This window comes from Leptonychotes weddellii, chromosome 10, assembly GCF_054177405.1.
Source record: "Leptonychotes weddellii isolate Sample4059 chromosome 10, ASM5417740v2, whole genome shotgun sequence".
Lineage (NCBI taxonomy): Eukaryota > Metazoa > Chordata > Mammalia > Carnivora > Phocidae > Leptonychotes > Leptonychotes weddellii.
The window spans coordinates 19937557-19951389 of NC_138378.1; the positions used below are offsets into that span (position 1 = coordinate 19937557).

General features: G+C 41.5%; 1 protein-coding gene across 1 annotated transcript in view; it reads left to right on the forward strand.

Moving 5' to 3' along the window:
• The window catches only part of NDRG3 (NDRG family member 3), a 70475-nt gene that overhangs the window by 18396 nt on the left and 38246 nt on the right, over nt 1-13833 (forward strand). Inside the window, 1 exon segment of the mRNA XM_081832832.1 lies at nt 9190-9225. Coding sequence (XP_081688958.1) covers nt 9190-9225 — 36 coding nt within the window.

The window sequence follows — 13833 nt, forward strand, 5'->3', positions numbered from 1 at the left end:
TTTCAGAAAACCCTCTCCTTCTTTATTGTCTTTGGTGCATGTGAAGGGCTGTCCCCAAAATGATGTGCCACGAGGAGGAAGCAAATAAAATCTGCATCTGTAGAGCTTATGTATAGCCACAGAAATGAATAGTTACAGGTGGGAGTAAGCAGTTTAGCTTCAGGAAGGTAGTAATCCATCCTAAACCTGGCTGATCATCAGAATCAGCTGGATAATTGTTTAAAAATACAGAATATTGGGTCCCACTGTAGACCAACTAAATTGGAATGTGAGGGGAGGGGGACAGGCACACACATACCTTTCTGTGATCAGTGGTCCTCAACTTTAGCTGCTTTTTGGAATTACTTGGGGAGATTTAAAAATCACCAGCGATTTTTTGGTTCTCCAAAAAGTTTCTGACTAAATTGGTCTGGGGTATGGTTGAGCCTTTTTTAAAAAATTCCGAAGTTGAGAACCATGCCTCAAGTGACTGGTTAGTCATTGTTGGAAACCCGTGACCTGATATTTGAGGACTGGGGCACAAATAGGAGGAGGATCCTTCCTAGATCCTGGAAATTCACAGGATGCCTGAGTAGGCCTACATGAAAGAGCTGCAGGAGTTAATTGACCGTGTATCTCATAGAAAAGACAGCTGGAAAAGGAAAGATTGAATGAATGTGATGATAGAAAAGCAGTGAATTAACTCCTGGGTCCTCCTTTCTGAGGCCACAGTGATGCCTTGGCTGCGTCTGAAGTGTGCCCAAGTGCTGTGGATGGAATTTGTGCACCTCTCCTCTCCCCAAACTCACATGTTGAAGCCCTCACCCCCTATGTGACTATATTGGAGATAGGGCCCTTAGGAGGTGATTAAGGTTAAATTAAGTCATAGGGTGGAATTGGAGTGTAAATCCAATAGAATTGGTGGCCTTGTAAGAGGAAGAGAGATCTCGCTCTCTCACACTGTGCCCCTTCCCGCCCGCCCCCCCCGCCATGTGAGGACACAGCAAGGTGGTAGCCGTCTGCAAGCCAGGAAGAGAGCTCTCACCAGAAACCAAACCCTGCTGGAATCTTGATCTTGGACTTCCAGCCTCCAGAACTGTCAGAAAATAAATTTCTCTTGTTTAAGCCTCTCAGGCATCCCAAGCAGTCTAAGACACCAAGCAATCAATATCTCACTTCCTAACATCTGTTAGCTCCTCTTTGATAGGCCTGTGCTGTTCCTGCCCACTTCCCACGCTCCCTCTCTCTCCCTGAGACATGTTCCTATCCCCTCACTATTCGTGAGAGCTCCCCTGCTCCAGCCCAGCTTTGCAGAAGATTGGCAAGAGGCCCTCTTTGGATGATGGCATTCTCAAACAAAGAGTTCCACCCCCTATAAGTCCCCCTGCCCCACTACATGAGTGTTTCTGTCTTTGCCCAGCAAGTGTGTGCTTCTGCATTCATTGTGAAAGGTATGATGGTAATGCCCTTCATCAGTTATTTTATTTGATCCCCCCAGTACCCTGGTGGTAATAGGGAGCACAGATCAGTTTGTTCCCATACTGCTGGTGAGAAAACTAAGGATGAGAAAGGTGAAGTAGCTTACTCAGATTGAGTATCAGAGAATGCTTGCTGTGGGGCAGGACTTCTCAGTCTTGGCACTGTTAATGTTTTGGGCTGGATGATTGTTGTGGGGGACCGTTGTGCATGTTGTAGGATGTTTAGCAGCATCCTGGGTCTCTATCCACTAGATGCCAGCATCTCTCAGTGGTGATAACCAAAAATGTCTCCAGACATGGTCAAATGCCCCCTGGGGGCAGAGTCTCCCATTTGAGAACCACTACTATAGGGGATAGGCCTCCAGATTTGAATAGGCGTAGAAGTCTTGAAGTTTTTTGTTTGGGAGGAGTTTTTTTGGCCTAGCCTACTATTATTTATATTTATTAAGCACTCTTATATGCCAGCTGTTACCTTCTCTCTTTTAAATCAAAAGAGTATCCCTTTGAAGTACATAGTATTATTCCTAACTTAGAAGATGAAAATCTGACTGAAAAACTGACTTGCCCAGTCAGTATGTGGCAGAGTCAGGACTGAAACCGGGTCTGTCCTATCCTAATCCCTTAGGCCTTTCCACTGTGCTGACCCCATCACCTCTGTGGCTTGCCCTGTCTCTTTAAGGAAAAGTCTAGAAACGTGTATCAGTTCACTTCATCTTTTTGTCCATTCTTATAGATATACTCTTATCCAGAAGGCATTACCATACCCTTCCAGGCTTCAGGGAGCTGGAGGAAGTCTAGACCCAATCTGTTATGGAGAGATTTGTCCTGAGATGACTATAAGGAAGCATTCTCAAAATAGCTTTAAGCAAGGCTTATGTTAACTCATCTCTTGTCATTTGTTGGTACTTTTCCCATTTAATTTTAGTGTGCTTGTAATTTTGTCTGTGGCTCAGATTTGTGAAGAAGTGGGTAATCTTGCCATGCTTCTTTTGGCTCCAGTGATGAAAAGATGCAACTGCCAGCACTTATCTTTGTTTTTGGGGGCAGAAATTGTACAGACATATGAACTGATTTTTTTTTAAATAACATTTAGCTATTTTTAGTGCATTTTCACAAGTATTATATTCTCCTTAAATCTCCCAACCTGCTATGGAATAAGTAGTTAAAGGTTTTAACTACTTAAAATGGAATATCTTAACTCCATTTTACAGGTAAGGCTGAGAGAAGGTTATATGACTTACCCAAAGTTTAGTGTCCAGTTAGGTGGTAAAGCCAAGACTAGTACCCAAATCTGTTTACTTCAACTCAGATCAGGGGGTTTAGGCCTCTTCCCACCATCTACCGCCTCTTGGAGCTGGTTATTCCAGCTTCCTCAACCACCAGACCTTGTAACAAGCAAGAGAGTTAACCAGTTAGTGCTTCCTTTTCCCTGACCTCAACTACATTAAAATATGTGCCAGAAAAGACTAGCAGAAAAATACGAAAACATTAACGATAGCAGCTATTTGTCAATAGAGAGATGATGGATGATTATAATTTTCCTTATACTTCTCTGCAATGAGCATGTACCTTCCTTTTTGTAATTAGAAAACCAGAAAAAGGAGCGCCTGGGTGGCTCTAGTCGGTTAAGCGTCTGCCTTCAGCTTAGGTCATGATCCCGGTGCTGGGATCAAGGCCCACATTGGGCTCCCTGCTCAGTAGGGAGTCTGCTTGTCTCCCTCTCCCTCTGCCTGCGGCTCTGCCTGCTTGTGCTCTGTCTCTGTCAAATAAATAAATAAAATCTTAAAAAAAAAAAAGAAAGAAGAAAACCAGAAAAAAAGGATTTGGTATGGTACAAAAATACTGAGCCTAGTGAAAGCCAAAGGGCAGCCTTGAGGAAATAAGTAGAAGGCCCCCGTTGGCTTCTGTGGAATTGAGGAAATATCAAGGAGGGGAGTAACTATTTAGTGGGGAGAATAGAAACAAGTTATTTACTTCTTTCTGGTTGTTAAAATAGAAAGTGAGATAGACCCTACTGCAGTTTAAGTTTTCCGTCTCTACTAGTGACTTGAAATATAAGCAGAGGAGAGAGGAGGGAGAAGCTGTGCATTTTTATAACTTTCAGGACAGCAGAGACAGCCAAAAGGGTTAGTGCCAAGGCTTTTTTTTTATTTTAAAAAGTTATTGACATTTTCATTAAAGAATATTATTTCTGAAGTGCTACATCTACTATGCACTGGAGGGTGGGTATCCCTTAATGTGCTAAGAAGTAATCGTCACATGTTATAAGAAATGACCCAGATGGGACTGGAGCAGGAAATGAGTTCCTGAGCAAGTAATGCTGCCACTGTGACAGAACACTGTCAACCAGCTACAAGATCAGCAGGAGATGGTGGAAGAAGCCTTAGCCACAGGATGCCTAAGGCGTTTTTAGTGCAGGGGGTCAGTGACACATGTTATTAGCCTGATAGTATGTTACTTTAGAGGAGAAGTTATTTTGGAGTTGAAATTGTACCTTTTCAGCAGTCTGCAGATGATTATCTGATTGTAGATAGTTGTATCCAAGTATCTGACCTCTTTACAAATTTCCTTATGAAGTCTGTTTCTTAATTAGTATTTTTCGAAGGTAATAATATAGATGCTTTAAATATGTATACACATATGCCCACATAAACAAACACTTGCATATATATAATTTTTAATCTGGATTATCAGCTTGAACAGATGCCTACTTAAAAACAGTTTAATGATGATTGTAAAACATTGATTTATTAATCTGTGTTAATTGATTATATTAATCTTTATTAACAAAGAAAAACAGTATTTTCTAGGCTTATCTATACAGTTCATCTTTCCACTTTCTCTTGGTAAGGATTATTGTCTTTTGTTACTAAAAATGCCATATTTTATTCTCTCTGACATTTTTTTTTCAAATCAGCTTGTTTCTAAAATTTTTACTGTTGTAACAACTCTTTCTCCCTACTTTAGTTCCTAGCATATCAATTGCATGTAACTTTGGTATTCATTTCTTAACTCAAATTGACTATCTCTATTTTGAGATGCTTATAACCTTTACAAAATGATGTTTACTGCATTTACTATGTATCAGGACTGGGAGTAGAGTGATAAATCAGACACAGGTCCCCGACCCCACTTCAAGTTCACAGAAGAGGTAGATTTACCCCAAATCTCTTCCTGTTGGTAGTTGATTCTAAGGTCTTACACATCTTGCCTTTGTTTATATCTGTTGTTTTCTGTCTTTTGAAACTATATATGCCTCTTGACTAGATCTCATGTTGGGAAACTACATTTTTCTTCTCCCTAGCAATTACTTATTTTTTTATATCCCCCCCCACCCCCTTCTTTTCATACTTCTCTTCATTCATTGATCTATTCTTAGTTGCTTCTTGCTTATTCTCCAGGCTTGTATTTGAGAGAATGACTTCTTTTTAACTTACCTTCTTGAGCTGCTTCATTTACCTTCTACATTTGGCTCTGAGGCTACACCAGAAAATACTCCCCTTGGCTGGCTTCTACCTTAACGGTAACTTACAGTAATGATGTATCTTTTTTCTTGACTTACTCTTTTTTCTGTCTTTCCCCAAATTATTCTATTATTTTAATTTCTTTCTTGAATCTCTTTCTGCTAATTAAGTCTGCTTAGTGCAAGAATCTCTCTGAACATGGAATTACTGGTATCTTCAAAATGGACAGAAAGAAAAAAGAAAACACCCAGAACTTGAAACTTCTAGAAGTTTTGTTAGAGTGTAACCATGTACCTCAAATATCAAAGATAGATAAGTGGCCAGGGAATTCTTTCTCCTTCTAGGATACACCCAGTGAGTAGTATTGAATTTTTAATGAGTTCAGAGAATATGGTTTCAGTTTACCACAGTTGAGTGGGGACCAGCTAATGATCTCCATTCAGACACTCTGGATGCCAAATACTGTCAGACAGACCTGATCATATCCTTTCTCTAAGATGATCACTCAGGAAGCTTGAAGCCATTCTCTAAGACCCGTCTGGCATGTCTTTAAAACAACAACAGCAAGGGCGCCTGGGTGGGTCAGTTGGTTAAGCGTCTGACTCTTGATCTCAGCTCAGGGCTTGGTGTTAGGGTTGTGAGTTCAAGTCCTGCGTTGGGTTCCACGCTGGGCGTGGAACCTACTTAAAAAAAAAAAATTTAAAACAACAATAAGTGTTACACTGAGGAATCTATAGAATTGTTGAATCACTACATTGTACACCTGAAGCTAATGTAACACTGTACATTAATTATACTAGAATTAAAGTAAACAAGTGTTAGATAGTCTTCATCCAGTTATTAGTACCTTTTTTCTGGGAGTCTAGCTGTGTATGTGTGATAAAGAACATATAGTTGTTTTTTGCTAGATGCTTAACAAAGAAGAGTGGCTTTGATTTCTGGAGAGAATTGCCTCTTTCTGCTTTTGGTGTTTCAGAGGCTTTGTGCTCATCTCAGGCTTTAGGAACTCACAGAATGCCTCATGACTGTGATCATGTGGTTGTGAGGAAGGGAACTCATGCATATACGGACCTCTGCTTCTCAAATAGCTCATCAGAATTTGTGTCTCTGTGTTCCATGACCAAGATTTTACTTCAGTCTAGAGTGATTTTCTCTAATCTTTCTAAATAATCTCTAAAGGAACCTCTGGGAGCCCTGTAAGATCAAAGTCCTAATATGATCTGTTTTTACATCATTATACATTATTTCCTCAAAAGATTAAGTGAATCTTTAAATCTTATATTACAAAATACCAAGTTACATATTTTTTGTACCATACCAGATCTTTTTTTTCTAGTTTTCTAGTTACAAAAAGGGAAGTACTCGCTCATTGTAGAGAAGTATAAGGAAAATTATAATCATCCATCATCTCTCTATTGAGAAATAGCTGCTATTGTTAATGTTTTGGTATTTTTCTGCTAGTCTTTGTGGTGCATATTCATGTAGTTGAGGTCAAAATGTAAAGACTATTTGTATCCTAATTTATTTTCACTAAATGACCATGTCCTACTGAAACCATCTACCCTAGTCCATGAGAGGGCTCTTCTTTTTGCTTCTCATAGTCTAACTAGAAATTAAACACAGTGACTTCTCTGAAAGAGTTCTCAGGTATTGTGTGAGACCAGTGGGAGACGTGGAACACGATGATCCTTTTGCCGATGGCAGCATTCTTTGGAGATGTGCTGCATGGTCCCATCTGCATGGTGACTTGTCTTTCCATGCTGTGACTGCATCAGACTTTATTTATTTATTTTTTTTAAAGATTTTTTTTTTTATTTATTTAACAGAGAGAGACATAGCGAGAGCAGGAACACAAGCAGGGGGAGTGGGAGAGGGAGAAGCAGGCTTCCCGCAGAGCGGGAAGCCCGATGTGGGACTCGATCCCAGGACCCTGGGATCATGACCTGAGCCAAAGGCAGACGCTTAACGACTGAGCCACCCAGGTGCCCTGCATCAGACTTTATTTTGTGAACTTGGTTTCATGCCAGGAATAATACTTCAGACTAGCAGTCTCTACGACTCTCCTGTTCTCAGTGCCACCTCTTCTCTCTGTGATTGGTAATCTGTTGTGGCTTTACTGCCACTTTTAGAGAAACAAGGGTGTGCTCATCGATAGCCTTATTCTTTCAGAATCTTTCTGTATCTGCACTGCCCAATAATACAATAGCTACTAACCACATGTGTCTATTGAGCACTTGAAATGTGAGTAATGTGAGAAACTGGATTTTTTTTTTTTAAAGATTTTCTTTATTTGCCAGCGAGAGAGAGGGGGAGAGTACAAGCAGGGGGAGTGGCAGGCAGAGGGAGAAGCAGACTCCCAAGGAGCCTGATGTGGGACTCGATCCCAGGACCCTGAGTTCATGACCTGAGCCGAAGGCAGACGCCTAACCATCTGAGCCACCCAGGTGCTCCTGGATTTTTTGTTTTAATAAATTTTAGTTGACACATGTAGCTAAATGGCTACCGTAGTGGATAGTGCCACTCTATATCATCTCAGCTGGTTCTGCTAGTTACTCTTATGGAGAGGACAGTTTATATCTTTAGGGTGTGTGTGTGTGTGTGTGTGTGTGTGTAGGGTGTGTGTGTGTGTAGGGTGTGTGTGTGTGTGTGTAGGGTGTGTGTGTGTGTGTGTGTGTGTAGGGTGTGTAGGGTGTGTGTGTGTGTGCTTTACACCCTGGGCTGTGTTTTTTTAACATCTCTGTTTTGTCCTGCCGGGAGTGTAGAGGGTGGACACAGAACTGTTTCTTTCTTTCCTTTCTTCTTCTTCTTCTTCTTTTTTTTTTAAGATTTATTTATTTATCCTAGATGCAGGGAGGGGCAGAGGGAGAGGGAGAGCCTTAAGCAGACTCCACCCTGAGCACGGAGCCCAACACAGAGCTTGATATCACAACCCCAAGATCATGACCTAAGCTGAAACCAAGAGTCGACTGCCCAGTCAGTTGCGCCACCTAGGCCCCCGGATACAGAACTGTTTCTAAGAGGATCTTCTGGAAGGGGTATGGGACTGCTCTGCACTCCTTTGGGATCAGATATCTAGATCCTGTCTGGAGGGGCAGCTTTTGGGAAGGTGCTTAGTAGCAGTTCTACTGGAAGCCATTCTAGACAGAATAGAATATGTTATGATAACACGGTTTCTAAATAATGAAAGGTTTTTTTCCAGGGGAGGGGTATTTACTTTATGAAAGATCAAGTCAGAATGTTTTTTCCCCTCTAAAACACATCATTCATTATTCTTTTTATATACTCTTAGGTCATATTTTTTGCAACTCTGGTATCTGAAATGCTACAAAAATGCATTTGAGTCATTGCATTGATTTTTTTTTTTTTCAATCAAGCATTACTATGATATAATCTCTTTTTAGAAGCTTGGTGAATTCTTCTTGGATCTTTTGACTATGTTCTACTTTTTAAATGACTCAGTGACTTGTCCTTTTTCCTATCAGCAATTTCACAGGATGCAACAGATATGGCAGTGCATTAGGAATCTGGTTTTGTCTGTCTTTCCCTCTTTCAGTGACAGTGCCTTTTTCCCTTGTTAAATTTATGACTCTTCCGGGACACCTGGGTGGCTCAGTCGGTTAAACATATGCTTTCGGCTCAGGTCATGATCCCAGTGTCCTGGGATCAAGTCCTGCATCGGGCTCCTTGCTCAGCAGGAAGCCTGCTTCTCCCTTTGCTGGCCACTCCCCCTACTTGTGCTCTCTCTCTCTCTAACAAATAAATTTTAAAAATCTTAAAAAATTTTTTTACAAGTCTTCCATTTCTCATCCATCTGTATCTTTGTTCTCCTCTTGATCCTTTAATTCCTGGTTCTGGGCACCCTGGCTCCTGCCCTCCTTTGCTCCTCTCAGGGTTGGCCTTCAACCCCGTTTTTTCCAGGTACTTCCTAGGTGAGTTGTGAGTGTGCTCTAAGACTCTGATCCATGTTTTACCCTCTTTCTGCAAGTTCTCATTGCTCTCTTTAGGTAGGGAAGCAGGAAGTACAAACTTTACTGGGCAACCGGGCTCCTTTCCTTTATCTTCACACAAAGCCTGCCAAAGTGTAATCTCACCTTCTACTAACATGTTAGGAGCCCACCCTGCCTCTGAAGCCTTGTGATGAGAACCATTTTAGTTTTATGGCAACCAAGAGGCTGCACGTGCACTGCTTGCTCTGTGAACTGAACTTGCTGCACATTTGGGGAAGCCACATGGGGAAACTGACTGTGTTTTCTGCCTTCTGTTGACAGACTGGTACACGAAACTTCCAGGACTTTGACTGTCAGGTAAGGACTGTACAAGCACCAAAGGGGGGCTATGTACAGGATCTCTGCAGTGCTTCCCTCCCTGTCCTGGTGGCCTGTAGAAGTGGATCTCTCTTCATAGCTAATCATAACTTCTTCATGTTCTTTTGGTCATTAGATCAAGTTTATTTAAAATGATTTGCTGTCGTGTTCAAAAATTGCCTGCCAGGTGCCTGTTTTATGGTTGTAGGTTACTGGGTTGAACTGTCATTTTGTGATTAAGATCTCCTCTCCTCAAATGATATTGGAAACCTCAGTCACAGGTGTTAAATGGAGGGTTGTCACTTCGCTGCAGAGAAGGTGGGGGAGGGGCAGTTTGGAGGGGAGACTTATCAACAAAATCTTTTTCTTACCTTTTTTTTAAGTTTTATTTATTTAAGTAATCTCTAAACCCAATGTGGGGCTCGAACTCGTGACCCCAAGATCAAGAGTCGCATGCTTCTTTGATTGAGCCAGTCAGGTGTCCCAACAAAATCTTTTTCTAAAAGAAAAAGACAAATTAAGCATTATTAATACAAAATGCAGATTTCCTTTGGCTTTATGCTTGTAGATGCAAAATTCAATTTGACTCATTAGTATTTAAATGATATTGTTCTTCCTAGTTGCTTTTGCCTTTATCTGTGTTGCCAATTTGAAAATCAATGAAATGAACCAGCATCTCTCCATCTACCTACTTTATCTATTGACTGGCCCTGAAAGAAACGGGAGGAAGGAGTGAGTACATGGAAATGAGAACCTTATAACCATGCAGCCTGACTGTCCTACTTTGGGGATGGATATCATAGTAGTGGCTATTAGAAGCAACATGAAGTAGGGGCGCCTGGGTGGCTCAATTGGTTAAGCTACTGCCTTCAGCTCAGGTCATGATCCTGGAGTCCTGGGATCGAGTCCCATGTCGGGCTCCCTGCTCAGCAGGGAGTCTGCTTCTCCCTCTGACCCTCCCCCATCTCATGCTCTCTTTCTCTCTCTCTCTCTCAAATAAATAAATAAAATCTTTAAAAAAAAAAAAAAAAAGAAGCAACATGAAGTAGACTCAGAGTACTAGGCAGGGAAGGAAGGTGCTGGAAAACCAACTTCCTTGCTTCCAGGATTCAGCCAACCTGTAAATGCATATGCAGGTAGTTACTTTTATTTTATTCTTAAGATTTTATTTATTTATTTATTTGAGAGAGAGCATGAGCAGAGGGAGAGGGAGAAGTAGATTCCCTGCTGAGCAGGGAGCCTGATGAGGGGCTCAGTCCCAGGACCCCGGTATCATGACCCCCAGCCGAAGGCAGAGCTCAACCAACTGAGCCACCCAGACACCCGCAGGCAGATAGTTATTTTTATTTTATTTATTTGACAGAGAGGGAGCACAAGCAGGCAGAGCAGCAGGCAGAGGGAGAGGGAGAAACAGGCTCCCTGCTGAGCAGAGAGCCCAACGTGGGACTCGATCCCAGGACCTTGGGATCATGATCTAAGCCAAAAGCAGACGCTTAACTGACTGAGCCACCCAGGCATCCCCAGATAGTTATTTTTAGATAAGCATTTTTATATTAAGTACAGTGGTGTCTCTCTATAGCATTAGCATTGAAAGGAGGAACTAAACCAGTTACATCATCATAATGTATTAGGTGCCTGCTATAGATAGTAAGCATACATCATCTCCAGTTCTTGGAGCACTGTCATAAGGTGGTTTTTATTTTTTTTGTTTTACAGATGAGGAAATTGAGAATCAGGTTTCATAACTTGCCATTGGGTAGAATTGCAGTTGCAAAACCCCACTCTTCCTGGATCCGTAGCCTGTTTTTTCCAACCTGGAAATGTCTAGAACTGAGAAGTTTTTAAAGAGTTGAGTTGTTCTTAAAGCTGAAGTTCTTTAACAGAACAGGTGTAACTTATTTTGTAAGGGGCAGGTTCATAGCATCGTCACAGATTTCTGAATCCCAGTGTCAAACACCTCTTGGTCTGACTATTTGGTACTTCATATATACAAGAGAATCAACCTAGTGATGTTAAAGAATCACTTGCTGTAGGTCCTTTACTCAAAAAATAAGTCATTTTTGGATAAGTAGTGGCAGTCAAGTTTGGGTTTACTTGTTTTTAATTTTTTTTTTTTTTAAAGATTTTATTTATTTGACAGAGACACAGCGAGAGAGGGAACACAAGCAGAGGGAGTGGGAGAGGGAGAAGCAGGCTCCCCGCTGAGCAGGAGCCCGATGCGGGGCTCGATCCCAGGACCCTGGGATCATGACCTGAGCCGAAGGCAGATGCTTAACAACTGAGCCACCCAGGCGTCCCTGTTTTTAATTTGATCTAACTTCAGTTATGGTTTGGATCTAAGTTGAACCAGTTTAATTTGACTGTTGTTAATATCTGATATAATTTACCTAGAAGGAGATCGTTTGAGAGAGTATGACAGTAAAATTCAAGGTAAAGAATTCCAGAAATAGAATACTTCTACTTAAAAGTATAGAAATGGGGTGCCTCAGTGGTTCAGTCGGTTAAGCGTCTGTCTTCAGCTCAGGTCATGATCCCAGGGTCCTGGGATCAAGTCCCACATTATGCTCCCTGCTTGGTGGGCAGTCTGGTGGGGAATCTGCTTCTCCCTCTCCCCCAGCCCCCACTCATGCATGCATGCTCTTTCTTTCTCTCTCTCACAAAAATGAATAAAATCTTTAAAAAGAAAAAAAGTATAGAAGCATTGATTTTCACCAAATTGAGTACCTCCACCCCCCCAAAAAAAAAATTAAATATAAAAAAATTACAAGCTCAGGGTGCCTGGGTGGCTCAGTCGGTTGGGCATCTGACTTTTGATTTCAGGGTCCTTGGATTAAGCCCCACGTCAGGCTCCATGCTCAGTGGGGAGTCTGCTTGGGATTCTCTCTCTCTCCCTTTGCCCCTCCCCATTGCACGCTCTCTGTTTCTCTCCCTCTAAAATAAATAAATAAATCTTTTTAAAAAATATATACACTCACTAAAAAATAGATAAGAAAAAACAAAAAGTAAATCAAAATTACTTGTTATTTCACTAGTGTTGCTATTTGGTATATATCCTTTATGATTTTTTCACACATAAATATACTTAGATATAAATGAAATTGAGCTTTAGAAATACAATTATGAATCAGTTTTTTAAAATTGAGGCTTAAAAATATTCTGGCAAGGGGGCACCTGGGTGGCTCAGTTGGTTAAGTGACTGCATTCAGCTCAGGTCATGATCCCAGGGTCCTGGAATCGAGTCCCGCATCGGGCTCCCTGCTCTGCGGGGAGCCTGCTTCTCCCTCTCCCACTCCCCCTGCTTGTGTTCCCTCTCTCGCTGTGTCTCTCTCTGTCAAATAAATAAATAAAATCTTTAAAAAAAAAAAAAAATTCTGGCAGGGGTGCCTGGCTGCCTCTGTCAGAAGAACATCTGACTCTTGATCTCAGGGTCATGAGTTCAAGCCCCACATTGGGTGTAGAAATTACTTAGATAAATAAATATTTTTTAAAAAACAGTCTGACAAAAATTTGATATTTTTGGTGAAGCCTTAATATAGTAACATGTTCTGGCCTTGTGAAATCTAAGTTTTAGTTCAATCCCGATACAGGTTGAACAGTGGTGAGTGTTTGTCACTGTCTGTCACATGTCTGCCACTGGTTTTAAATGTACAGGCGCTTTGTGCTCTAAAGAAGAAAAAACCATAGACCCTTCTTTTTTCCTCCTTCCGGCACCTATGAATGCTCTTCTACCACCATTCTTGTCTGTGTCTTTGTTAAAGGCTTATGTGATGTTCTGGAGACTGGGACCCCTGGGTCAGGAGTCTAGCAACAGGTTGATAGAAGGCCCAAGAGCTAGGAACTGTGATGTTAGAAGTCTAGAATGGCCTGGTTTGCCTGAAGGCATCCCAGAAACTATTGGGCATTCTTAGGAGACAAAACAGAACAGATACAAAGCCAGCATTGTCACTAAATGGAAAAGCATCAGCATTGGCATTGGTGTTGACCATTCGCATAACTGTGGCACCATATTACCTGAAGCCATTTAATCAGGGCTTCCTTCTGATCTCTGTCTTGCCTCAGAAAAATCTTTAAGGCATATTTGATGATGTCCCTGGGAAGTTATCTTAGAGTCGTCAACCAAGCTCACAGCTTCAGTCTAAACCACCTTTTCCCTCTGTTTTCTTTACCAATCAACTACGTGCTTCCCCCCCCCGCCAATAATTGAAACTATAATCAGAAGTTTACCATTTCTCAGGGCACCTTGCTGGCTCAGTCGGTGGAGCATATGACTCTTGATCTCAAGGTTGTGAGTTCAAGCTCCACGTTGGGCCTAGAGCTTACTTAAAAAAATGGCTTACTCTTGGTTCTTTGATCATCCTAAGTGACTTCATTGATATTTAGCTCCCCTGAGGCAAACGGCAGTTATAATTGGATGTAAGATGATGTGGGAAGGGGTGGTTAGAGGTGACATGATTAGGATTGATGAGAAGGGAGAAAAGAGCCTGCTGCCAGTTGAAACAATGGATCAGCCAGCTTTTTGTCCATTTATCTATGTCAGTGCTCCTTAATTCTCCTCTCCTTGTGAGACTATTTAAAGGTTTAGAATTAGAGCTGAGACAGATGCTATAG